The following is a 27989-nucleotide window of genomic DNA, read 5'->3' on the forward strand; positions in this document are numbered from 1 at the left end:
GTGGTTTATGATAGGCATTTAAACTTCAAACTTGGCAACATTTTAACTTTTACCTTTGTACACACTTTCAGATGTGGTAGCAAATGATAAAATAAACATTTTCTGCTCTAACGTTAATGCTATCTAAATTGTGAACAGTATGTTTAAAAAGAATTAAAATTACTTCTTTTGACTTGAGCCCTGTGATTTCTCTGCATGGACATTTCACCCTCCCCAGCCCAGCGGATCCAGAGAGAGGCAGGCTTTGAGGAAAATCTTTTTGTGTTAAAGCCTTTGAATATCTATTCTTTATGATCTCTATTCCCTCTGCTGAAGTTCAGAGTGTGTGTGTGAGCAGAGGAAGGGGAAGGGTGGAATCATAACACTGATGATGAGATGACACCGAACATACTTTGGAGAGCATTTTTGATTCTTTACACATTTTCCTAAACTCAGACAAATATATCCAGAAGCTATCACTGTATTCCATAAGCTGGTTCGATGAATAATGGTTGTTATGACAGGGAGCAGTGTCAATCAGACATGATAGCTTGAAGAAGTAAAATAAACATGAAACAAGGCGAATAAAAAGAGAGTTATATAAAGCTCTCCTTGATGTTCAGCATCGTACCTCTTTACCCCTAGTGTGTCTGTTCTATAATGGCACAAAGTAGGGATGGGTTGGCGCTGTCTTTTTCATCTCTCTGCCTTTTGTTAGTATGTTGAGAGAGGCAAAGAGAGAGGGAGAGTGAGAAAGGAGGAAGAAGAGGAGGGTGCTGGGGATTGGACCTAGTCCCTGCACACCCAATTAAAGGAATCTTCTGCTCAAAGACACAGTCTGGCAACATGTGTTCTGACATTTGTCTTCCTGAGTGTTGTGATTTACGGTACCATGGAGCTAAAGGCTAAATTAGCAGCCGCCCAACATCAGAGACCGCACAGTGATGTCGAATGGGCGAGGATTGTCAGATCGGATCAGGCAGGCAGTGTGCCGCTGTCTTGTTTTCATCATCACATGCAACAGCATAGGCTGGCAACCATGGTGCTTTGTTGACTGACGAGTCAAAGTAATGTTGTCCTTTAAGGTCTGCAAATTACACTGATTTGGAATCCTAACTGACACACTTTAATTATGTTAAAAAAATATAACGTCTGGGCCTACTTGCTTTATCGTATGTAGCCCATGCCGTGTTGTGTCTCCTTCCATGGCATTGATTTAATACATTTGTGTATCATGATGATGTCCTTTGTGGCCATTATTTCTCTAAACCACTGTGTCATTATTCTGAAATTAGATACAGAGAATTATTTCAAGTGATTGTACATGCACATACATGTGTTATTCTGGGACATTTCATTAATAAGCAGAGTGGACAGAGGATGGATCCTCCACTCTTCAGTGGTGTTAGGTGAACTCATCAGGTACAGTCATCTACGTCCATATGGGACCATAGAAACTCATCTGTCCCGGTTATGGGATATTTTTCTATCCTCTGAACCTTTAAACTATAAACTCTAATCAAGTTCCTCCATCCCAAGACACAGCTTTGATCTCTTTCTGTGGGACCTGTATATGCCACACACGATTCTCGGATAAGCCTTAGAACCAGGCAGCAATCGCACAACTAATAATTACACAAGCATAAAACCTTGACCTTGCACTTGATTTACCTTTCTCTGTGTTTTGCCTTGGAATTCGACTTCTGTACACAAACAAAAACAGACACAGTGATACACAAACTTGTAAGCACACATAAAAAAAGAGTCCCTATGCTACATACATAGACAGTAGAGTTGTTGTGGAGTCGCGGGATGTGCCATCCCTGCAGCCGTTGTAGAGGTATGATCTCACAAGGTGAGTAGATGCCAGAGGAGAAGGCTGCGGGCCTCAGGGAAAAGCTCTTAACTTCTGTCAGGCACAAATAACCACGCCATTTTTCACCTCCTGATTTTTAACTGAGAAAATCATTCCGGTCCCTAGTTATATGAACTCTACGTGCATGCCATGAGTCAATTCTGGCTCTGACAGAAAAGAGTTCACTCTAACCTGCAAGTCTTTATTTATTCACTTTTTTTTCCACAGTTCAGTGTTTTGGAATATGATGTGTAATATATCCATCTTAAACTATAGATGCAGTGAGACTGTTTTATGAAGAAAAAAATATCAACAGTCTGTTACCTAAAAAAAGATAGTCATTTATTCCTCAGGTTGCAGATAGTACCGAAATTATTTAAGTGCATGAAGGGAATAGTTTTTATCAAGAATGTAAATCCCAGTGTTCATCGAAGCTTTCGATGTGGGATCGGCAGAACGGATGAGGCACCACTAACACTCCTATATCCTACGTGTTTGTTTATATGACCCTAAACTTGTGGAAATTGTAGGGTTAAAATTCATTAAATGCACTCATGATTTAGAACAAAAAGGGATTCCTCTTCATACAAAGATGTAGACAAAATGTGTTTTCCACCTGAGGCTGAGTGTGGACACAGTGAGTTACTGTGGTCACGCTGCTGCTAGGTGGTGCTATTGGTAGCACTGTCTGTGAGGGAGAGGCTACACACTGAGAGGAAAGCAAAACTGTGGATTCATCTGTATTTTCCAAAATCTTAAAAGTGTGAAGCCATCTAATAAGTAGCTACCCAGTAGTTCAGTGTTATCATTGTTATGCTTTATATGTATACTGTACTGCAAAATATACAGGAGACTACTTTGCATGTGTTCTGAAATAACTGCAGTGATTTTTCAGCTGCCTCCCTGGTCTGCACATGTAAGGCGCTGATTCTGAAAGCGAAAATATATAAGAGCGGGGTGCCCCTGTGCTTGAGTATGTTGCCATACATCACATCATTTAACACTTTGAACTGTCAGAAACACGTCACTCTCTCTCTCTCGATACCTTCATCTGTCAGAGTGAAATCATAAATACAATCATTTCCCCAATGTTGGCTCTTTATTCTGTCAACCGTTTCAAAATGTGACTGTGCCTCTTCATTTCCGACCCATGAATAAGTTAAAGGCCATTAATACGTCTCTTTCATTACACTCTGGCACCCTGCACTGCACGAGCATGCAAAGAACGGCATGTTTTCCGGGCTCGGGTTCTGATGTCCGATTTGTAAGGCAACAAAGATGTGTCACCATGTCCGCATGAAACAAGTGACATTCTGAGAATTCAAATTTTGTTCATGCTGTTTAAATAGACTAGTGCAGTACAAGAAGAAGAGAGAATTTCATAGTGCTCTATCTGCTTTAAATTATGAGCAATATTTTTGTAAACACAGCCGAAAATGTCTTTTTCAGAAAAGAAATACATTATTTAAAGAAATCATAGCCTACATGTAACCTTTTGTAATCTGCCTGATTGTAAATTTAGATTTAAATACTTTTTCCATAATGAACTGTACAAACATGAGTACTGTGCTTGTGGCCAAACTGCTCAAAGGTTTGTTTTTTTTCTAATCTTTTAACAAACACATTTTTTTTTCATCCTTTTGTTTTGCTGCTCTCAAGACAAGATTGGAGGGGAAACTCATCAGTCTCCTTGGCTGTTGTCTGATAAACTTTTTATTTGAAGGGTGTCCTGTCTGGTGTCTCTAGTGTCTTCCTCCAGTGCACTCCTGATTTGAAATATACCCTTACATAATGAGGGAGAAAAATAGAGCGGTGTTGCACCCCTGAGCTGGTGTCAGCTTAATCAATCATTTTTAAACACAGGCAGCCATTCTTACTCTACTTGCTTCACATCCGCCACATCCTTCCCATGCCCAGCAATGGGAAAGCAGCATAATTTACTTTAACTAAAGAATTAAACAGGCAGCATCAAACTTGTCCTTGTATTCTTTTTGGTTTAAAGATGTGACGGCAAAGACCGTGCTTTTGTTGCATATAAACTGTGTATTGCACCTATTTCTGTAGGTGTTTTTCAGAGGTAAAATTCTGAGTGTTTACGTCTCTCAAGTTCAGGTTTTTCATTTTGGATTCTAAAACACGCAACAGGCGTGGAATGCGAGGGTAGGGTTCACACGGTCAAATTGCATCGGGTCAGGATGTCAGGTAAATTTGAAAACAGCTAAAGCTGAGCAGATCTAATGGAACTTGGCCTCTTCACTTGGCAGTGAGAGATTCCTTCTGGCTTTCTGTCAAAAAGCTGGCCTACAGCGCAGCACAGCTCCAAAAGTTATTTCATACTCATGCTGGTGAGTTACATGCAAGGATCGATCGCCACACAGGAAACATGAAAACAGATTCATTTTTGGCAAAGTCCTCCCCTGTGACTCGTCCAAACTTCAAATATTGACCTTTGAGTGTATTCTGTATTTTTTATATTTATCCGCTTTATTTTTTTGATGTTTTTATTTATTTTAATTTCTTCACACCTGCACATGCTCAGGGATTTTAATATGTGTTGACTTAGTTACTAGACAATAGCATTGTACAACCATTGTGCTCTGTGTCTCTCACCTCGTCTTTCACTGCCATGTTTGACACTATTTACCTTGCTTTAAATAATGTCACTAGACTATGGAAGTGTTCATCCAGCCCCAAAATCAACAAATAAATGAAAGATTGACACCGGTTACATAAGCGGAACAAAATCTGACATTAAATAGAGGAGACCAAATCTAAGACACTTAAAGTACATTACTTTCATTTTTACCAATTGACAGCATATTGTAGTTATACACCACAGCTAGATGTGGATGTGGATCTGGATGTGGAATCAGTCCAATACATTGTTTATGTGCATTGTTTTGGTCGTGTTTAGTTCATGACAGAATTTGTCATTTTATGCTGTTAATGTCAGTGATCTTTATTTATAAAAGAAAGTAGCAGGGTGGTAATAGCATTGTATAATACAATTTTAGGTGATGAACTTGAAAACAGGTAGCTAAAAAAAAGATAGTGTATACTTTTAAAACCTATTGCATTAACTTTGCTTATGTGTAAAGGCAGACATACTGGTTTGAATGCAATGTAATCATCAAGCTGTTACGGGATTAATGGCAATATTCATGAAGACAATAATACGATGTAGAAATGACCTTGTAATGTCAGCCTAATAAATATTAATATACAGTCAGATATATAGTGTTGAAAGATATATTCCTTCTATGATTTTATCAATTCAGAGGTTCATTAGTGTTTGACATAATGCTTTTTTTTCTTTTTTTTCTTTTACATGTATATCAGCAATCTGGCTCTGTACTGAGAGGGCAGGCCCATGTCAAAGTCCACGTGCACTGCTTTTAAGAGGCGGGGTTTAGCCTCTCAGCTTACCCGCGGATCACATGCGGAAAGCATGGTGTTTGTAGTCGTTGCGCAACAAGCGGTGCACGCATGCCAGTTGCCAGAGTGACGTTCGATGCCGGCTGTACGCAACACTGCAACTTAAAACCTATTTTGTCCAAACTGATGTCAATCTGAACTATTATCAGAGCAGAGCGGAGACACTCGGGTTATTGTGAGTGTAACGGGAAGAGTCCTTTCATCAGCTCTGGCAGACTACTCAGAGACGCAGCTCCGCTCCTCCCACAGAACGATGGAGATGATGATGTAGATGATGATGATGGTGATGGTGATGAGGATGATAAGGGTGGTGGTGATAATGATAAAAAATAATGAAGAACTCTCGGGCTATTCTGGTTTTAATTATCAGTCATGAAAGTTGTTCAGGAGCAGCGTGCAGCTTGCTGCAGCCAAGAATACACACTGAATGATTTAGCAGTTAATCAGTCCTGTAACGTTACCTCCGCAGCTTCTGACTGTGAACTTGCAAACAGACGCTTTTGTGTAGCCTATTGAGAATGGAATATGATGATGTGGATGATAGTTGCCATATTTAGCTGGGAGCCATTTGCAGATTGTGATTAAAGCAAAATTAACAACCCCAAGAGCGGCGGTTTTCATATTAATGCTATTCGTTATTTTCAGTTCAGTAGCTTTTAGATCACAAGATGATGCAAATGCATGGCAGCACGCCTATGATGCATTTTGACATTTTTTGGCCAGTTTTCAATTCATAATGAGTATAGCAGCCTATAATCTAGTCTATAGTAGGTCTATTATCCCAATGTGCCAAACTTGTTAGTGTTATAATACACAGATGTGGAAAACTGCTGAGCAATGTGAAACAGTAATAAAATAGTTCCAGTCCATGTAAAACTGCGCAGGCTCGATCAGCAAGGATTACTTTAAGGCCTACATCTATTCTTCGGCTATTGACAACCTCTCCCTTTTCAGGGTGCATGACCGGAGCTCTCACTAGCGCTGCTAGTGGACAATCAAACCTACACACCCACCAGACACACTCGCATTTCTCATTTCTTACTTCTACTCTAAATTAGATAGCAAGACGTAGAGTCGGAGCTCACAGATCGCATAGAATTAGTTTTAAGTACTAGCGATAGTTAAACAGCCAATCTGAAATTCAACATGGAGTCCCCTCCAGATCCAGCGAGCGACCCGGGCAACAGCGCCTCGAAGCCGGCTACCCCGGTCAGGGAAACCCCGGTAAACCTGGAGACGCTCCGGAAAGCGGACCATCCAGCCCCGGTTCGAAGGCAGACCTGTTCAAGCACCAACAGAGGTAAGCGGACCGTGTTTCGCTTTTCACTGTGTGAGAAATAAAAGACCGATGGCGGATTTTTTTTTTTTTTTTAATCAAACTTCAAAATGAATTAGCCTGAACCGCTTCCTTATAAATAACTGCAGACGGTCTAAATTCACCCGAGCACAGAGACATGGCTTTTTATTTAGTACCACCGCGGCTTTTACCCGCTCGCTTGTAATAGGTGCCTTAGTGTGTGTTGCTGTTTTCAGGCTCCACTGACAGCTCACATCATAGGGGGGTGATACGGTCACAGATGTCACACTTACTCTGACTGCAAGACACATCAATTACAACTTAAACATTGACCAACAGGAAATCTCTTCATGACAAAATGCGAGAACCTGTCCGCTCAAACGCGATATCGTCATGTGGTAAAAGTGAACTTTTGCAAACTGTAAGCTAGTTTATCGATCAGTCCCGTTCTCCTTTTGTAGGGACGTGTCCTGCACTATTCCTGGTACAGCACACTGCGCCGTCTGCCTGGATTATTATCTCCAGCTAACAGATTTTAGGCTATTCCTGTGTGCAAAAAGACGCCCCAGCAGCTGGAATTTGTTAAGCGCCTGCTCTCAAACACTATTGCAAGCATGAGGCACTCTGCACGCATTTTGAGACTAAACATCCACATGATCACACGATCCAAACTAAACGGGCCTATATTGTCAATTAATCCGTCAAAAGTCTGTCTGCATTGCTCCTGAGGACTAGTTCATTTTTACAATTTCCACCACGTCCCGTCCATGTTGTAGCCTACAGTAGGCTACAGACAGTATTTAACCACACCCCCTCTCGGCTGTCTCCAGCACAGGCTAACCGGGCTCATCCAAGTTCAAAGAAATACATATTTCTCTGCTGATTCTTGACAAGCACACGGGTGACAGTAAGGCAAGCGATGTACATGTGACAAATAATTCAATGCGCGGTGGTTTCTGTGCGCGCACTCTTCCTGTGCGCAAGGGTATATTTAGAGTGTGATATGGTGAATGTGGAATGTAAGCGGGTTATGTAACAAGTTTAGCCATAAACAGAAGCGCGCAAGAGCAGAAATCATTATGGCAGATCTTTTCACTTTATACAATATAACCCCCACTCCCCATAAGAACCATGGTTGATCACTGCACTTCAGCGGGTATTTACACGTAGTGAAACTGTGACTTTGTGGGTTGGCACAGCCGGAGCACTTATGTAATCCCAGGGCATAGACATCTAGTTGGGAAACTTGGTGGATTGATTTCTTTTCTCTTTTTTCGTAAGTCTGACTTTAAGACACTCCTAACCTGCTGACCCATATTCACCCCACCCTTTTATGCACAGGATTAAAGTGCCTGGGAAAGAGAAAGGCAGGAAAAAGAACGCCTTCGGTCTCTTATGTAATGCTGAATGGTTGAAAAAAAAGCATGTTCATTGGGACAACCTCTGCAGCTTTAAAGGAGTTCCCCTGCATTGAAACTTCATTTCTGACCTATGTGCAAAAGAATAAGAATGATTATAAGAGAGCATTGGCAATAGGAGGCTGAAAGAAAACTTAAAACTTAAAAAAAAAAAAAAATAGTGTAAGTCAACATATATCTGAAATGGGCTGTAATCATACTCCTATATGAATTTATTTTGGTATGTTGAATTGTGTAGTTCATATCTCAATGTGGATTAGTCTATCACTCGGTGTAGTCCGTCATACAGGACACCTGCTCGATTCTTAAAAGGAAACCTGTTGCTTTCATGTACAGTATACATATACGGCAATCTATCGGGTTCAGCCATAGACCACAATAGACAGTCATTAGAGCACTGCAACAGTTGGCTTATATTTGTTTTAAAAGACACTGGGCCACAAGCCCATTATTTATAAATGTGTTTATGTAGAACTATTCAGAACATTTAGCACACAGGAGAAAAATTTGCTTTTGTGAGGAAATTATGGAGTAATTGCTTTGTGTAATAAAGCACTGCTGCAAATGTACAAGTGTTCCATTAAAAAGTAACAGCAGCAGGTTTATGTCAGTGCAGTTCAGCAGGATTAGGCCACTAAAAAAAATAAAACGATACAAAAAAAGTTCATGGCTCACAGTAGTGTTATGGACATTATTTTTAGGATTATAGCTCTACGCTCATGCTTTTCAGACCAGCCTCAGAAACCAACACCTGAAAGGCGGCAGACACTTGCTCAAGCGCAGTTTCCCTCTTTACACTGTATTAGACTTTCTGAGGATGCACATTTCTTATCCTGCATGCAGAGCATTTACTGTTTTAACCCTGAGTGCTAATACCTTTAAAGTAGAAAGGGCTTACTTCAGCAGAAGCACCGCTGTAAGACTTGAGTGGGTCAGAGAACAGGCCTTGGAGGGCTGTGGATATCATTACTGGAAAGAAGAAAGGGTGTTATTTTCATATTGCAAGATCCCTTGGTTCGCAAATTTGGTAACAATCAATATTAATGGCTTGGTTATTTGAGGTCATGGTCTCTGCAGAGGCTTGACACCTCACCACTGCACAGTGAAGCTCTGAAGCCGCAATCTGATTGGAGCGTTGATGTCCTGGATACTTTGTATTAGTTTGTTTTAAAAGTGTGTGTACAGTACGTGTGTGGTGGGGTACTGCAGTGCACTGAATGACACTGAACACTACGCTTGTGTTCTTATGCTGCTCAAATGCGTGTTGTTGTCATTTGCAGTGACTATGAGTCATCTGATTTTATGTTCCTTGGTTAGGGAGAAAGAGGTGGAAATGATTGCTACTAATAACGGGCAAAAAAAAAACCTGTACATGTTGCCTTTTAACATTGTGAAAGTTGAAAGTGTGGTTTCCAAAATTGGAAAATCGTACATTGCATGCTGCTAATTAGCTGGCCTCAGTGTCATGTCTGGATTGCATCTCTTTTTATCTTTTCATGCTAAATAGCAGTTTTCAACCTATTATGTCACAACATTTTGTAGATTGTCCCAATGATTATATAAAAACTATTTATTTTTTTCTGCCATTTTGAATGCTTTATTATGGGGAGCAAATCTTACCTGACACTGCAGTTTTAGTAGCTGGTCCAAACTGAAACGGAGTATTAAAAAACATTCAGTTTTCTCTTAATGAACACGCAACCAGACTTTCATCCAACAGTTTTATTCTTGGGCAGCTAAATGAGAGCTTTCGGCTCGAGTGGCAGCATTTATTCAGTTGTTGTTGACACAAGACAGATGAGGTGCAGGGGCGCAAAGGCTTTTGAGAAAAAACTAAAAGGTTTTACAGTAAATCGCCGCAAACCAGGAGTTGGCATTGGGCTCGCACGCCACTCGAGTGGACAGCAACATTATTGAGGCTGTGGCATTCTCAGATTCAATGAATTAGGGCTCTCTGCCCGCTGGAGAGCACAAAGATCCAGGTATAGGCTTATAGTTGAGCCTTCAGCTCGGAAAGATCCGGGAGAGGAACTCCATTAGGTGTCTCTTTTTTTCTGGCTGGCTGGCTGCCTGTAACATAATATTGAGTTTCAGTCCTCCTGCGTTTTCAATTCTTAAATGTGGGTGAGTTGATGATATCATGAGCACTTTTATTGGTACCTCTCAGATGGTTTGCAGTGTAAAATGTGAATAATCAGCATATCTGAAGACAGAGCTCAGTGTTTATTAAAATTAAAATGTTCTTAAAACCAACAGCATAGTTGTAGTACATAAGGAAAATTGTATTTCTACACCTGTGCGCTGAGCTGTTACATAAACAGCGAGCTTCTCTTAGTTTGGACTATTACCTTTGGGAAAAAAAGGTCTTTTGTTTTTATGAGCTTCAAAGGTCAAATTACATTTGAGCACCATGGCTATCTGGAAGAGGATGTACCTGTGAATGTCAACATAACAGGATAAGTAGTTAAATAAGCACTGGTTGAGATTTTGTAAGTTCAAAATGAAAAGTAACAAAATGTAATTAAATATTTTATTGGCTTAAATTGTCTTACTTATTTTTGCTGTAAATTGCTCATTATTTTTTAGGTCCAATATAATAAAAAATCCCTTGTTTTATGTTTTCTTTAACTAGTATGAGCTAGAGGAACACAGATCAGAGAGGGAGCTTTGGGTGTCTCTCTTTACAGAAACTTGGTTTACATTTTCTAAAGTGTCCTGGTTATGATATAAATGGCTAAAATTTACTTTTGAACCCCTTGTAATTACATATTTAAATGAAATCCCTCCTGATTTTCGGAAACGCATCAAATTTTGCAAGACAAATACACACACAAAGGCGTTTTATGTGACCTATTTAAATTAAATATTTTTGGTGCTTTATACAGTACAATGTTTCCTATATGAATTCTTTCAGCTTTTGGGGTAAAAGGTAGCCTGGCTTTGCCCTCCTAAGTACTTCCGTTCAGTTTTTTCTCTCCTTCAGTACTACATCTGGGTTTGCGGTATATTTGCCGTTGTGGCAACGCTGCTAAAAATCCAGAAGTCAAATCCCGAGCAAGAACAATCTTTGCTGAGATTGATTTTCCAGCTCACTCCGTTAGTGGTGAAGGAGTTGGCTAAGGCAAATGCTAGCAATGCTAAGCCAACGTCATAACCAAATGTTAGCGATTGGTTATGGCAGCTCCAGAAGGGCTCTGGGCTGATCCAACAGAATACCCGCCTTCAAGGAAGTTAACAGTTGTCCCTGGAGAGTGGCCAGACTCTGTACAAAAGAAATCTACGAGAGTCTGGTAGGACCGACCAGGCAAGGTAAAAGATTACGGTTAGCCTCAACAGAAAATTAGATGATCCCGCACCACCCCCCACTCCCGGTCGGATCAGCAAATTTTCTGTTGCTGCTGTTACACAAGTTGGACCCAGTGCTGGCCACCAGCCTGCTGTGACCCCCTGTGCTGGGGTTTGCACCCGCTGAACGCCAGTTGCTGCAGGTGCTAACTGAAGGTCCATCTCTGGAGCTGCCGCCCGCTCTGCTCCCGGCAATGTAGTCTCCCAATGGCGGGGTGAGTGAGGCAGAGTGACCATGGGGTGCGGTAGATAGCTAATACTTGTCTTGTTTGTGTCCTGAGAAACCCGTGTGAGCGTGGTATTAATAGTAGTATTTTAATAATATTTTTTCCCTGTTTGTCACTCTGCTTAATGAGAAAATGCTTTACTTGCGCTGTTTTTCATTTGATTGGCAGGCCACATCTGCAAAAAAGCGTGTTACCGAAACACTGTTTACATATTTAAATAGCAGACATTTTAATATTTTGAGCTCCACCAGCAAGTCCAACACTTGAATGCCCTGATTGTCTTCCTAAGCCTAAACATCTAGACCAATAGCTTCAAAGTTCTCCATGCTGAAAGATATGAATATATACAATACATGTGAAATATCCATCTTCTATATTTCGTGGCACTTACAGTAATATAATGCAGAAAACGTGGTTTTACGTTTTAAGTTATCTGGGTCCATGTGCTTTCAATTAGCACAGAGTGCAGGGGTTTCCCAAGTTGTTAATTGGTGCTGGCATAACACAAAACAGTTCATTACACAGCTCAGGATACACACAGTAGATGCAGAACAAAAAGGTTTGAAAAGTAAAACACAACTACAAGAATGCGTAGTGCAAATGCTCTAGTGTACCTGCAATTTTTGGTAAGTCAGTTTTTAAATGTATCCGGCGTATAATATAAGTATTGCAATGCAAGCCCTGATAAACTATATTCAATAAAAAAAAAAAAAAAAGAAAAGTTTAGCAAAGTCAAACTTACCCTAGACCAAATTTGAAAGTTTTATTCTTGTGGGACAGTTTATTTTGGAGTTTGAATCACCAGCGGCTTAACTGGGGCTGGCGAGGTAGTTTCAACTAGTGACAGACACCAGATTTGATGTGAAATCTCCAGTGGTGAATGACGGCTCAGATCTATGGCCCATTTACAGAAGCTGTATCTTAGATAGAAAAGCCTGAATAGTAATGACCGGAAATACTCCAGATGCATTATTGGAGGGCGTTAAAGGAGTCTAAATTTAATATGGTACACTGTGACCTAAGTACTGGTCTTGTTTGGCTGCATGCTGCTCTGTGCCTCTCTGATATGAAATGGGCCCCCTTAAAAGAGGCCTGGAGGGAAAGAGGTGGTCAGGATCTATAGGATCACTTAGGGGACTTCTTACGTCACATCTAAGGCCAAGTTTTTCACATCTCTCGAGGTTGTAAAGCTTCCGAGCAGGTAGGTAAGCCCCTTATACCGAAAAGCCCAGCACTCAGGAACTTTTATCAGCAGTATCTCTGAAAACATCATTTGTCTAAATAAAATCCTAGTGGACACATGCATTCATGTGGCTTTGCATCATGTGAACATAAAGCCATGAGTGTCTGCACAGTAAGATAATTTATGTGTCTGTTTTTTACCACAGAGCCTTTATTGCTTCATGCAGGCTGCAGAGCGTTGACATGTGTTGAACACTTAAGAAAAAAATTGGGATGTTCTCCCAGATGTTATGTGCACATGCACGCTTTTAAACAGGAAGAGGTTACGTTGTAAAATCTGAAGTATGTTAGTCAAACAGCACACCTCAAGAGCCTCTTAACCATTATTTATCTTGCTTTCTGAAGGCTAAATGGCCCTCACGGCAGCTCTGTTTGAAGGACTGTCGAGTGGTGGAGTTTGACATTAGGCTAAGATGAAAATGGAAATATGTGTTGCATATGCAATATGTGTTGTTGCTGTCTAGTATAGAAATAGAACAATAAAAAGGCAGAACAACCCATTTAATTTCTCTTTTGGTTGGTTATAAAATTGTAAGTTAACAATGTCTGCACATCATGTATTGTCAGGTTGTATTACTTGTAAGTAGAAAAGACTCAGAAATTGGTCATGTTTCAAGCACATCAGTCTGGCATCATTAGTCCCTGCATGATTATTTCATCACATGTGAAGTGTTTGGTTTTCATTTGCGCAAATCCATCTCCAAATTGAACAAATATTATACCTAATATAGTTGCAGGAGCAGACTATTTTTTTTTTACTAGTGCCTATACTTTGATTTTCCTTTGGTCCTATCACACGGTGAGAGAGATTTCCGTTACAGCGGTACTGCTCGAATATTACTCAACAAAGTTTATTTGTCACCTGAAATAAACAAAAAACTTTTGAAGAGAAAAGGGAGATAAAACGACTTGAAAATCAGTGTCATTTCTGTTGGCTTGATTATTTATATTGGAATAACAAGCGTGACTTAATCTCATAAATAAAAAAGGGAGAGATACAGATCCGTCCCCTCCAGGTACTGCCGCCACTTAATCGAATTAGCTCCACTCTCAGGCTTGACGGGCTCTTCAAACACCCCTGGTGACTTCTGAGTGCCGATTACAATCAGCTACTATTTTCAGCCTTTGATTAAAATCTGGTGAGGTTGGACAGAATTTTTTTGAGCGCAGAACCAACTAATTATTAACATAGCAGCCCGTCTCTCTTTTTTTGCCAGTTAGAGAGGGCCAATGGGCTGGAGTACTTAAACAATACCCATAAGTATTAATCATGTTGAATCGCTCTGTGTGGAACTATTAGCTTCTTCTTATTGAAACATCTCACACTAGTCTGTGTGTTGTCCAAACACGGATTTCTACTGACCTTTGGGTCCTAATGAACACATCTGAGTGTAGAATTCTGGCTTGATTATTTGTGAAATTAAAGAAGTCATGTGTATTTGTTTCAAAGTGTACCATTTATTCCAGTTGTTTATACAGATGTGCTCATCTGGCGGACAACAATAAAGCACACACTTTTCTACTCGTGAAATAATAGAAGATGAACACGATTGTTCATGCCTCACACAGGATGTGGTAGAATCATTGTAATGTGCCTGTCAAACACAATTCTGCTCTTTTGTTACTTTCAAAAGGGAGCTTTTGAATATGAATAAGTCGCTAATGAATATTTGGTTCTTGCGTGTCTGTGGATTGATTGCTTTAGGAGGCGTACTAAGACAGAGTGTGGCACTATGGGGCTCAATCAATGCAGCGATGCTGCTGTGCTGCTTTCTGACAGTGATTGAAAGACGCGAGTCACTCTTCACCATGTATGGTACACGAATCCTGCTCTCATTCACTGACAAATATCAGCTGTCTTATCAATCAATATTTGCAGCTTTATTTTACTAATGCAGTACTAAAGAGGCAATAATTAACGCCATGCTGGGTTGTTAAAAGCCTATTTTTATGTGACAGACAGAAATAGACATACAGAAATAGGAAGATGAAGACCTTTGGTCGATGTTGATAGTGGCACATTGCGACGTTCCTTATACACTGTAATATGAACTGATAAAGAACTTAGCACAGAGCAGTTCCTGTTGCTTTAAGTGTTGTCAAATGTACAAAACTTATTTTTCACTTTTAACTGTTTTTAGTATGTTATGTTGTTTAATGTTCTTAGCCATTATGAATGACTAAAACATTTTTTAGTTTTTTTTACTAAAGTTAGGTTTAGGACAGTAAAGTGGTAGGTGAATAAAAGTTCAAATGTAACACAAATCAAAGTCTTTATAAATTCAAAAATATCTCCTTTTTGAATTGTGATACATCAACCAATGTGTCCCTGAGCAAGAGCCATAGTTTCTCCAGAGGCGTCCGGCCTCTGACATATATCAGTCTAAAAGTTGCTTTGGATAAAAGTGTCCGCTAAATTACATGTAATGTAAAGTTTATAAACTTTTTCCTTTTTAGCCTTTGTTGAGGTTTGAGTAATTGAAAGATAGTATGATGCAGTTTAACTGAGGGAATATTCATTCCATGTCATCTTGTGTTAAACAAGTGTGGCTTGTGATGCTCATTAATTTCTGCTTGCTCCAGTTGCGGTGTTTGGGCTCTCTTTGCTGGCTCAGTGCCACAACGTCTTCTGAAAGAGCCACTTCATCTCTGTCAGGGGCAGGTGGAAATTTGCTGCACACTTCTAATTGGACAAAGTGCCTTTCAGACTCTGAGCCATCATACACAGATCAGATTATCGTACAGACCAGGTGTCAACAGAGGTTTTTCACCTCCTTCTTCCCCTTCTGCTCTCTTGTGCATCTTCCGGTCAACTTTCAAATTCTCCCTGTGCTGTGTTGCTTTTACAACTCCCTGCCGCCTAGCGGCCCAAGACACAACAAGCCTTGTCTTACAGATTAATAACAAGAAAGTGCACTTTTTATTTTGACTTTAGAGCTTTTGTATACTGTAGAGCAACATTCAGACAAATAACTATCTTCTGAAATCAGGAGCGATTAAAATCCTTTTCAAATTAATTGATAGACAATGCTAAATGTCTTCATGCCGGTCCCTCATAATTTTAAAGTGATAGCTTGGTCATCTTTTGTCTCAAGTACGGAAACATTTGCAACAGCCAGAAGGAGAATGTGCGGCTGCAGGCTATCTCACAGGGGGCTTTAAGCTCAGTAGTATAGCTCGGGGCCAGACCTCACTGTTCTCGTAAAAGTACTAGGTGAAATCTTCAGACCGATCCTTCACAGGCAACCTGTGAAAAAGGGCAAAACTCAAGTGTTATTTTGTCTGTTTCAAGCCAATTAAACGCATAACTGCTGAATTTTGAATGAGCCAGAGAAATGAAACAGACTAGTTATTGATGTAAGAATACATTTAGGGTAGTCTAAAAGGGAGCAGATAAAATACTTACTTAAACACTTTCCTTTTATATTTTTACAGATTTTTAAAAACCTACCATAGTTTACAGTTTTACTTTTTTTTTTTTTTATGTCCAGGCCACATTTGGATCTATAACTGACTGTGTTGTCAGCGCAGAAGTAGATGGAAATAGTTTTCTGTTGATATGAAAAGTGTTAGCCTGTAAATGGTAAAAGGGGCTTCAAATTTACCTTGAAGAGCAGCCCAGGTAATGTGTGTTGACAGATGTGAAATAAGTATGCAAAAGGTTTGAAACAAGCTCAACCTATTACACTAAGTGTTGTTTTGTTATGTGACTCAGTGATTTAGTCTGTCAGTGTTCAGTATCAAAGCACAATATCTCCCTGAAACCTGATTTTTTTTTTGTTGAACAAAGCTTATTGGTTACTTTAACGACGATGCCATCTGCACTGTGCATTTTGTTTCTGTGCACACAAGCTGTTATTTGACTTACAGAAATGTTGCACTGATGTGAAAGCCAAACTTAGTTGAAGAATTAAGTGGTAGAACAGCTGTATCTCATGATGTCGAAGTATCCTTTGATAGTGGAAACCAGTTGAATGTAGTGATGAATACATTATCACTACGCCTTTCACACATCAGGCAAACCTGGCAAAATTTTGGCATACTCGATTGCTTATCTTGTCTGCACGTCGTCAGCGCAGATGTATTACCTTGTGCTGATTTGATTCTGGGCAAAGGAAAGTGGACAGGAGAGATTGATGGTGGTGTTCCCAGTTAGACAGATAACACCTGATACTGCCTGCAGGGGGTTGGTCTAGCACACTCTCTCCCCCCCCTCAGATGCGTCGAATGCTGTGCTGAGGAGGTGAACCGTTCCTTCACTCAATGCAAATTCGGGGCCACATTCAGGGATGATCCCAGGACGATTGAGCCAATGTGGCCCCGAGCAGTATGCGCCACATGATCCATGCATCAGCCACACTTGGGAGAAAACCACACAGGCATGGGGGTCATTTGTTTAACACAGGTGCATCATGTATCTCTACGCACTCAAACAAGCGCATGCACACACGTTCCCCTACGCAGAGACAGACACATGCCTGAATGCACACACACACACGCATGCACGCACGCACGCACGCACGTACGCACGTACGCACGCACTTATACACAAGTGTTAATGAAGTGCTGTCTGGTCACGTGGTCTTTTTGGGAAAATGACTTCAGTACAGGCACCTTTTGCTATGACCTGTTGTTGTTTCTGTCACTTTTTCAGTTTTGGAAGTGTTGATGAAACATCACTAGGCAATGTACTGTATTACTGTATTACTAGAACTATAAACATTGTGTACTTTAGGAAACACTGTTTAAAGGAGTCTGATAAGGTATGTTAGTTGCAGTTGACTAATTACGAATATCGTGCATCCGTTTTTTAACATACTTAGGTAGTACAGCAGTACTATTTAGTAGTAGGTAGTACATGTCCTACTGGATTCATGTTTTAAAGACCAAGCTCTCTAACTGATGTTCCCAAGGTCTTTCTTCCAAGTGAAATAAATCCACAACAATTTCAAAATCAATTCATTATTTAATATTTTAAAGGACAAAACAAGAGGGTCTCCCCCCATTATTTTCTGCCATTTATAGACAAAAACAATTCAATCAAACAACTAAAAAAAATAACCCTAAAATAGTAATTAAATAAAGAAAATCCAACATTTGTTGCAGCTTAAGTACAATTTGAAGTGCAGACTAAAATAACTCTTTACATAGGAATAATTTTGCTTGGTCCCTGCTATGACAGCACCATATGGATACAGGGGGCATTTTTTTAAAAGTACTCTGCTCTTTGAGCTTTAAAAGCTGTTTTGATGCTATTTCATCATTTGTTATAATTCATCAACCATCTGTATCATCTGAGTGTCTTATCTTGTCTTGTCTTATCTTATGTCTCATTGCCCACAAATCAAAGTATGCTGCAACATCCTCAAACAGACATACAGCGTAGCAAAACAAATTTTCTTTTTTTTAAATTCAATAACAAGGTGTGCAGCACAGGTTCTCTGTGTGTGAAGCAGATGGCGAAAGGCTAGTGTATAATAGATCTCAATATTAACTGTAGCACATGCTGGGAGTGTTGGTGGATGGCACACAGCAGAGTAAAAGAGAAGCAATGACCTTCTGTCCCATCATTTACCCCCTCGTGCCCCCCATACCGCTCTCAAATTACTTTGTTTTAGCCAATTAAAGCAGCCGGCTGAGCATCAAGAAGGCTTCCATTTTTCGCTCACCTGGACCCATGTGACAATATCGCTTTGTCATTGGGAGAGATGGCTGTAAGTGGGAATCTCCAGTGTGGCAGCGTGCCATCTAAGACCCCACTGTGTTCGCTTAGATTATTGCAATGATTCTCCATTCAACTTGCAAGAATCTCAGTTCACTGTCTCACCGGTACCCAGTGATAGTGCCGCGCACAGCTCCTTTACTGCATCAACCAATGAGCAAATGATTGCGGTGGTAATACCACGCTCCACAGCACACAATAGACGTACATGTAGTTATATTTCCTATTACCTCTGGTGCAACAAAATGATCAGTTTCGAAATGTGCAAGGAATCTGTTGTCTATTGTGATCAAGATACCATATGCTGAGAAATGTTTCTCCATCCAAATCCTTTAATGGCTCTATAACCGACAGAAAGACGGCAAACACAACAATACCATGGCACAGGATGAGTGAAGGACCGGAGTGTGTGGTGTTTAACAGCCATACGAGCACAGATTATGTGCTTGAAGGGGCTGAATTGAGTGCCAGCAGTGACAGTTGGGCTGGGAATTGAGTGTGCCGGGGACGACTCCGCTCGGAAACACCACTGGGTCCAGGGCTCATCTCTGTAGTCCTCCGCCTCCCTCCTCCTGTAGAGGCATTGTGGCCCGCCGTTTGGTCTGCTTCACCAGGGGAATGGACGGGCCCCTGCTCCCGCTTGATGAGCACTCACTAATGGCTGCTTCTTTGAAAGCTGACGGGCCTGTTTGAGGAGGAGTGTCTTTTACTTCCCTCCAGCTTGCCTTGGCTGGGCATTCGTCAGGCTGCCTGACTTTGCTGTCCTGCCCACATGATGGTGCGCCAAGGGGCTGAAACGTCTGTCATTTGTTTTACTTTCAAATAAAAGTTGATAATTTACCGATGAAAAAGTAAAAATAGTCTATCGTTGAGGTCCGGAGGCATATGGAGAAAGTGTTGCAATAGAGGCATTTTCAGCACTGCGTTGGCCGGGCTAGAAATAACAAAAGACAAAAGAGATTTGTCTTTTTTACTTTTTTGTACCTTCTCTGATAAAGAATAGTGTGGCTATAGTTTTGAATAAAGTGAACAAGTAAATATAGAAAATGCAATAGATATCAAAATATGGCTACAGTTCACGTAGTGGCTTTACAAAATGCACTATAATGTCATGAATGGAAGCTGAAAAAATGAAATCCCCCTCACTTATGTTTCATTTAAGAAAGGTATTTTTCACTGTTTGGCTGCATGAGAAGAACTGCAACAGCAGTCTTGAGTAGATTTTCTTAACACACACTTCGGACTAGGAGGACTGTAAAACAACATTAGTGCTGTGTTTGAAATTGGGCCCTCTGACATTTAGCATACTTTTTACAGGCTGTAAAAAGTATCCTTTTAGATACTAGTGTCCTCTATACACAAACCAAACAAGATGACAAGAGCATCCAACCTAAGAAAAGTGGGAACCAACAGCAGTCTTAAAAGTGAAAGGCTGTATTCTGTCATACACTATAGATGATAACTAATTATGATGCCTTAATGTTTCACTTGATGGATCAGTAAAGTGTCTAGTTATTTGGTTTTTAACTTTACTGGCACCCTTGACCACTGCCCTGTCTTTTTACCACAGAGGGAGCTGTTGTTCCTGTTGGCCTCCTCTTCGCTGAAGTACCAGTCTAAAGCTTCTGGAGACTTCATTAGAAAGTTGGACTTGTCCTTGGAAATCTCCTCTCTATAACTTCTCCTGTCTTCACTCTCTCTCTCTCTATCTCTCTCCCTCTCCCTTTCTGTTTCACGTGCACTCTTTTTGCCCCACTTGAAACTAGGGTGAAGGTCAGAATGGCGAATTTGATATAAGAGCCGAAGTGCTTCCATGGAGCACCTTGTCAACTCAAAACAATGGGTTTGCAGTAGCTGTTATGTCGAATAAAGAATGTTCGCATATTCCCAGAGAAATGTCCTCCGCTAGACAGTCCCAAAAGAGATGAGAACATTCGTCTGCATACATTTTTACCGGTCGTGGCCCAGTATAAAATGGGGGTTGAGGCAGAATGAATTCATTAAACGTGAGCAAATAAGTTATTTCACCTGAGAGATTGAAAAAGTCATTCAATTTGCATGGCAGAACCTTTATCCTCGTGATATTTGATTTGGTCATTAAATGCACAAATGGTCTGCACTGGTCTGTCTTATTCAGCGTGGTTTTGATGTAAATGTAAGCGCTTGTTCAAATCCAACAATTAATGTTGCAGCTTTATTGAGCTGCACATAATGTCAATGGAGAAGTAACAGATGTTAGCAGTTGCATAATGGCAAGAAAAAAAAGCAACCGGCTGTGATGTTGTACAGCGGTGTGATCAAATAGTTTAATTTGATCTGACCTCTTTGTCTCAGTGGTATCTCTGAGCTGCCTTTTGGTAGGAGCTTACAAAACAGGTCAGGATGAATGGAGACAAGAGCCTGTCAGGTCTAAACACGCAGCTCTCACAAGGAGGTGAACCCTGCTGTTGAGTGTATTTTTTACACTAATGAGTCAAACTAATAAGGGTATGACAATAAATGTTAGGTTTGTCAAGGCAATGGCCATTTATTTTATTCCAGAACAGGATCTTGAGGAATATTGTGAATTAATAAAAGGAAACAACCTGACTGAGAAAAAGCATGAGTGGAAAATGGGTTGATGGATGTTAATGTAACCGCTTTATTCATTGTCATTGCCGTAGATCTCTCACCAACCAGTTGTCACAGGCAGTTTCCTCTCAAATTAAATTCATTTGGATAAGACATTTTAATTGGAACACTATTCCCATTAATTGAACAAATTAGAGAAAGTCTGCTGGGGGAAAGGTAATCTCTGGGAGAGATGATTTGGAATTCACAATTTTAGAATTAAAAATCAGCTGCTCGGTTTTGGTGGCAGGCAGTTTGCGTCAGTGCGTGCACGCAGCGCCAGCGCTCGAGGTCTCAGCGGCACTCAGGGCTCACATTGTCTTCATTAAAACGATTAAGGAATAGGTCAATTTAGTCTGCTTGGCTGGTTAAAGCAGTGCACTTCCTCCTATGAAATTTCTCTGTCTTCATCAGTCACTCGAGCAGCAAATATAATCCGGCACTTTTTTATGCATGTTTACATGTCTAATTGAACGTCTTAGTGAGTCATGGCAGATTCCTTTAAATGTTGTGATTTAGTTTTTTAGTGGTTTGTGAGTGTGTGCGTATGTTTTTTTGGGTGTTCATGCTCCGTTTCAGCACACATGTCGTCTGTGTACTGATCAGCAATGTCTGATTAACAATGAAAAGCAATGTTCACTCTGCAGCTTGAACTACTTTGAGCAATTAACTACACAAATAAAAATCACCTTAAAATTTGTGCGGTTGATTTCATGAACATGTGGAAACCGCAATGTTTCGTACATCAAACAGGAGATTTTTGTGATGTGTCAGGCTGAACGGATGGTGTCTCTGCGTGGCTAAATCACATATTTTACCCCCTACTGCTCATAAAAAAATGCAGGATTCAATGTTGCTTTTACACATTTTAGTTGCCTTATGTATACAGTATGTTTACAGTTTCTCTACATTAACTTCTGTTTAGAATACAGTGCTTTGGAATTGGATTACAGAAAGACAATTAACACTGACTAAATACAAATTGTGTTGCAAATTTCTCATTTCATGGTGGCCACCTGTCCGTTTAAGTAGACTGACAATTTAGCCACAAGAGAACCTGGTGCCAGGAGGTGCCAGGTGTAGACACATGTTGCACATATGTCATCAGATAAAAAAAAAAAAAAAAGGGCATTCATCATGATAGCATATGATTGCAACATTATCTAATTTTATGTACATTGTTCCGCAGTATCACACTAGATGCGTGCATTATGTACAGCACATACAATAAAAAAAGAAATCTCTGTTTCCCTGGTGCTAATATTTGAATTGCAGCCTTGCAAAAGGAGCCTTTTGAAATTGCAGCTCATTATGTTCCACTCGCTTCAGATCATGCGGTTTCTCAGCTACTACATTGTTGTGTTTTCAGCGTATATACTATGAGCACCTGTGACCAAGACCATACAACTGGATGCTTAGTATGAATCTTGAAAAATTAATCCCAACAGAGTTTTAAAACACTTACAACATTCATTTGTGCTTTCAGATTGAAATAATGTTCAATTTTATGACTGTTCGTCTTCCTGGCACACTAAGTTAATATATTGTAGACTAAACCTTGAACATGTTCCTAAATTGAATCCCTACTCTTGTCTCTGATATGAATGAGATAAGAAATAATAAAATAATATCTTGGAATGAGCCCTAATTGGAGCTCTCTATAGTATATTGTAGAGGGGAAAGCAGAGGATACAGTGTAAGGAGGAAAGAGAGAGAACCAGACAGAGGGGGCTCCTAGATAGCTGGGCCAGGGGGAAAAGTTCCCCCACGCTTGTCAGAGTTTGAGCAAGTTCAGAATTGATGGAGCCCACAGGCAGCACTGCTAATTTTAGTTGAAATCACCTAAGTGGTTTGGCTAATTTATCCAGGCTCCTCGGCCTCAGCCCCTGGTTCCTGGCTCTTTGCTGCCTCCCCCTCCCTTCCAGATATATCCACAAAGCGTGAAGGTACCAGGAGGTGACAGTGGGAACAGAAGGGTATTTTGTGCCCAGCTGATTCGAAAAGGCACTGGGTGGATTCAACCTATGTCACACATTTGGATATTGTTTTGCCCTGGTTCAACCATCTATTCCATATAATGATTTATACCACTCTGTATTTAATGGAAATGGTAAAATTTTACGTTTTAATTTTAAACCATGTGAAGAAAAAAGATTCAATTACTGATATCTAATATCTCCTGATGCCAGATGTATGATGGTATATATTTTACATTTCAGATTTTCAATGTAGATATGAGGATTTCAATATCAAGATGACAATCGTTAAAAAGCTTTTGGAGAGGCTGTTGCCAGCAAGTCTGATTGTGTGTAATGATGGTCCGCCAGCTGGATATGTAGAAGCTTATCAAGCATCATTGCGCAAATCAGACGGTTCTTTCCTTTTGTGGTGCTTTTGAACATCAATTTGATAGAAAGTTGAGAAACGGGATTTACAACTTAAAAATGTCATGATGCCACAAGGTCAGCATTGATACAATAAATATGTTTTGCTTTCCAGCGGTTGAAATGCTGTTATGTTCCTTGCAGTGGCTAGTAGGATGGAATCAAACTGCAAGTTATGGCTAAGTCTGGGATGCTGAATGTGGCCTTAAAATTTATTTTGAATGATTTTAAGCTTCCACATGATGAAACCAGAGAAGTGAGCAAGTGAAATATCGTGGTGACTGAAGTAGATCAAAACTGTCAGACGTGGTGGGCTTCTTGAATGTAGAGCAGCATGGATATGCATGCCAAGATGTCGCTTATGTTTATCTGTTGCTCAACTCAGGAGTGTGTATGGAGGAATTTGTGTCGTGCTTGCTAAGACGATCCTATTTCCTTAAAAAAAATTACTGAAATTGCTTACTGTTGAAAGTGAAATCTTATCATTTAGAATGCACAGTAATGATGTGAAATCACTGCAAGTTTGTTTTGTATTTAATAAGTCAAACAACAACAGAGAAGAAGCTTTTGGATTACAAAAACATGATCACACCTGATGTTACCTTACACACAGTTATAGCAATAAAGGTTATGTTCATCATACAGTAGATCTTTAATACAGTCTGCACTTGAGTTATTAACCTCATCTATTCTTGTAACGTGGGAAATGACAAAAATTATACATTAAACTTTTTTGAAAGTGCTCAAATTATGCTGATTTTCCGGTTCATAATTGTATTTAAATGTTACCTATTTCAGAATAGGTTTACATAGTTTTATTTTTTTTAAATACCATATTTTTGTTGGGTTACGGTTTACATTACGGTATCTACATAAGAGTGACATGACGCCGTCATGAACGTGTCATAAAACATTATAAACTAGTCATAAACTTTTATGACATAATGCTTCTGTTAGTGTCATTCGGTTTTGTCATGCCAGGTTATGGTTAGGGTTAGGGTTCATGTGTCATGACAGTATCATGTCCCTCTTGTGGAGAAAACTTCAAGTAAAGTGTTACCTTTTGTTGTACTGCACATTGCTGCAGCTCCTCTTTTCACCCTATGTGTTGAGCTCTCTGTTTTAGCTACAGAGTGAGGCATCACAATTCTATAACATCCATGTTTGGTACATCTCTTAGGTTTGGGCGTTTCACTTTGTAAACCTATAAAATGCACAAAAAGATATATAGCACAGGAAAGGAAAAAAAGCCAAAAAAGCATAATGTGAGCACTTTAAGATGTTTAAAACCAGATTGTGTTCGCAGCATGAAAGAAACTCTGTATTGCACACCAGGCCTGTGCAGTCATCCATTTATGAATCAATCATTTTGAAAGAAAAGTGCAGCCAAAACTGGGAAGGCTAGGGGATGTGGCAGTTTAATAGTTCAACGTTACCTTACTCAAATTAATCTTAAATTACTTGCAGAGATATCATGACAAGCCCTCCTTTTTTTTCAATATTTAATTTGCAAAAAAATTAATATTAATTGATCTTTGTAAGGAATAGGTTAACTCCAGGTTCATTTTCATCACATGGCAGTGAAAAAAGACTAGATTTTGAGCTGTTTTGTATTTCTTTTTGGACACAAGGAAGACGAATATGGCATGTATGCTTAGTTTTAATTAAATGTGATGATATACATTTAATTAACTGGACGGTAAGTAACAGATTATGACAGAATACAGATAAACATACAAAGATAGTTTCCTTGTTATAAAACACACACTATCCACAAAGGTAAAATAAATGTTATTTTATTTCTTCCTTTTTCAAACGACTGATCTGAATATAAACAGTTTTCACAGAGCACAGGCTCTTGAAAAAAACATTTTTAGAGCAGTGAGCAAGAGGAGATGTTTGCAGTCTTGTATGCGAGCCAGCAGTTTTTGGCAGATGAATGTAGGGGTTTTATGTGCCAAGCACCTGGTCAAACTGCAAACAATGAGGGGCTTATGGATTCTCTTTATCCAACAATGACTGAGATGATACCTAGAATGTTAAAGCTCTTATGGGCCCTTTTAAGAAATGCTGATGCACAATAATTCTCAGCCCTTATGGATGCTAGGGAAATGTTTCCGAGCTTTATATACAGTATTTAGCTGGAACTCCACAAGCTATACATCATTAACAGGTTAATGGTTATTCATCTTACACAGAGCATATTTCTGCTGTCTGTTGTGTACATCCAAAGCCATCCATTTACCATCCAAAGGTGTAGCATCAACTCATTCTATACAGAAATGTGGACTAGGAAGATAAAAGGGAAAAGTGTGAGCTACTTAATGAGCTGATGAAATAGTGATATTGCATATAGGCAGCTTAGAAACATATCTGCAGTTTCAGTGTGGAGGGTCTTGCTTGAGTCTTTAGCAGTGATCTAATAATGAGTTCCACAGATGGGTTTGTTGGCTGAAGCTCTGCTGAGTCCACTGTGTATGCGGTAGAGAGTGTCAAAGTGTCTCCTGCGCAGGATCATCTCCAGGTTTGGGGAATGGATGGCGTCTGCCAGACATGCTGGCAGTCAGTGGGCCTTCTCTCCTGCACTACCTGGGCTGGAGCTCAGCCAGGGTTAATTATAGGGGAGCTCCAGAGTCTTGTGTCACTAAGGATGCTAGACAGAATATTGTCATACTGCCATGTCCTATACAGAAAAGACAAGAGTAAGAGCACACCTGCTCAGCCAGAGTTTCTGCAATGTTAACTCTCTCCCACAGTCATTTCACTCCAGGTCTAAAATTAACAATTGCCAAGAGCCAAATGGCTCATGAAATATGTTTAGTGGATAAATCAGTAATAATACCTGAATACACTGAGAGGTAAATACATCTATTATTTGCAGATTATGTTGTCTTCCTGAATAACTCACTTTTTCAGTGCTTGTGCACATACATTTAAGTATCTCAGTATATTGAATATATACCAGCACACTATAAAATAAGACAACCCATTCAGTTTTTTTGTGAGCTGTCTAGATAAGAAACAGGAGGATTCCTTTTTAGAGTAGCGTAGTAGAATAGCGCCCCCCCATCTGAGTAGCTCCACCCACGGCTTGAGAACCACCTTTACAAAGGTGCTTCATTTTTTTCTTGCGAGCCAATCAGAGCAGACTGGGCATTTTAAGAGGGTGACTTAAAGGTGCTCTAAGCGAGGTTACACGTCTTTTAGGCTTCAAGATATTTTGTCACATACAGCAAACATCTCCACATTATGCGCTAGCTGCCTGTCCCCTGAACACACTGTACACAGCCCGGGCTCCACAAACGGCAACAAAAACAAACTGCGCCGACCTGCACTACGAAACATAAACAGTATTCCAGCCAATAATCGACCACAAGGATTTGGGCGTGGGGTTTGGGGAGGTCAGTACGCGGAAAGGATTGGGAGGGAGGGGACTAGCTAGCCTCCGTTTTGTTTGACAATACTTTGAATGTCAACAAGAAGTAACATCACCCAACATTGCTTGAAGCACCTTGTAAAGAGACACGTTAAAAAAGAACCTGAAAATGACCATGATTTGTCTCCTTTAACATGTGTACTTTTGGACTGTCCGAGCTGGTCCACAGGATCTACATCAGGGCCGATCCGGGCATACAAAATAGAGCTTATTGAAATCTCCTGTTATTTGAATGTGTCCCTGACTGCCATTGTGCACCTCTCTTATTCATGGGAATAGTGTAGTCCACCAAAAAAAATACTACACTTACTCCACACCTAAAGCAATTTATCAGATTTTTCGCATCTCACCCACCAAAAGATTTGTACAACTTTTTCCACATATACAGAAGTGCTTCGCAAGACCTACAAATGTGTACAATGGTTGAGTTCCCTTTTAAGCAAGTGCTGCAAACTGAAGCTGTGTGTCGAACAGGCCACTGATTGGCTGCTTGTCACTCTGCCTCTGTCCAAAATATTTACATTTGGATCACTTTAACTTTTTCTTGACATACTTTTAGATAAAAACAAAAACAAGTAGGGCACCATGTGTCTATTCATATTTATAGATTGGTAATTTTTTAATAGGAAACTGTCTTGGCAGATATTTCTGGATGCTGTTGTCCATCAGCCTGCTGGTTCATGCAGTTCTTTGGTCTAGAGCAAAGTATCTTGACGACTGCTGGCAGGATTCCAATTAAGTCTGGTTTATATGTGACGTCTCCAGAGAACTGTTCCTGATGATTTTGGTGATCCCTTGACCTTTTGTGTAATGTCATCGTAAAATCAAAATTTCTCCTTGACCAACACTTTCATCCTTGACGTCTTGAAGAGTAATCGCTAGATTCCCAGTAACACACTGTCACAAATTATCAGGCCAAAATATCCACTTGAACTGAAGAAATACTAAAAGATTTTATTTAACACAAATACTGGAGCCAGCATAAGCTCATGTGTGTGTTAAACAATCTAACTTTGTAATAAAAGTATTACTTTTGTTG

The 27989-nt window shown here is 40.0% G+C and overlaps 1 protein-coding gene across 1 annotated transcript in view; it reads left to right on the top strand.

Moving 5' to 3' along the window:
* Positions 1-6244: 6244 nt before the first annotated feature.
* roraa (RAR-related orphan receptor A, paralog a) overlaps positions 6245-27989 on the top strand; it is a 179515-nt gene continuing 157770 nt past the window's right edge. Inside the window, exon 1 of the mRNA XM_034878207.1 lies at positions 6245-6569. Coding sequence (XP_034734098.1) covers positions 6416-6569 — 154 coding nt within the window. The 5' untranslated portion in view covers positions 6245-6415. The remainder of the gene's footprint in view (positions 6570-27989) is intronic.

The sequence above is a fragment of the Etheostoma cragini genome, chromosome 8 (assembly GCF_013103735.1).
Source record: "Etheostoma cragini isolate CJK2018 chromosome 8, CSU_Ecrag_1.0, whole genome shotgun sequence".
NCBI lineage: Eukaryota > Metazoa > Chordata > Actinopteri > Perciformes > Percidae > Etheostoma > Etheostoma cragini.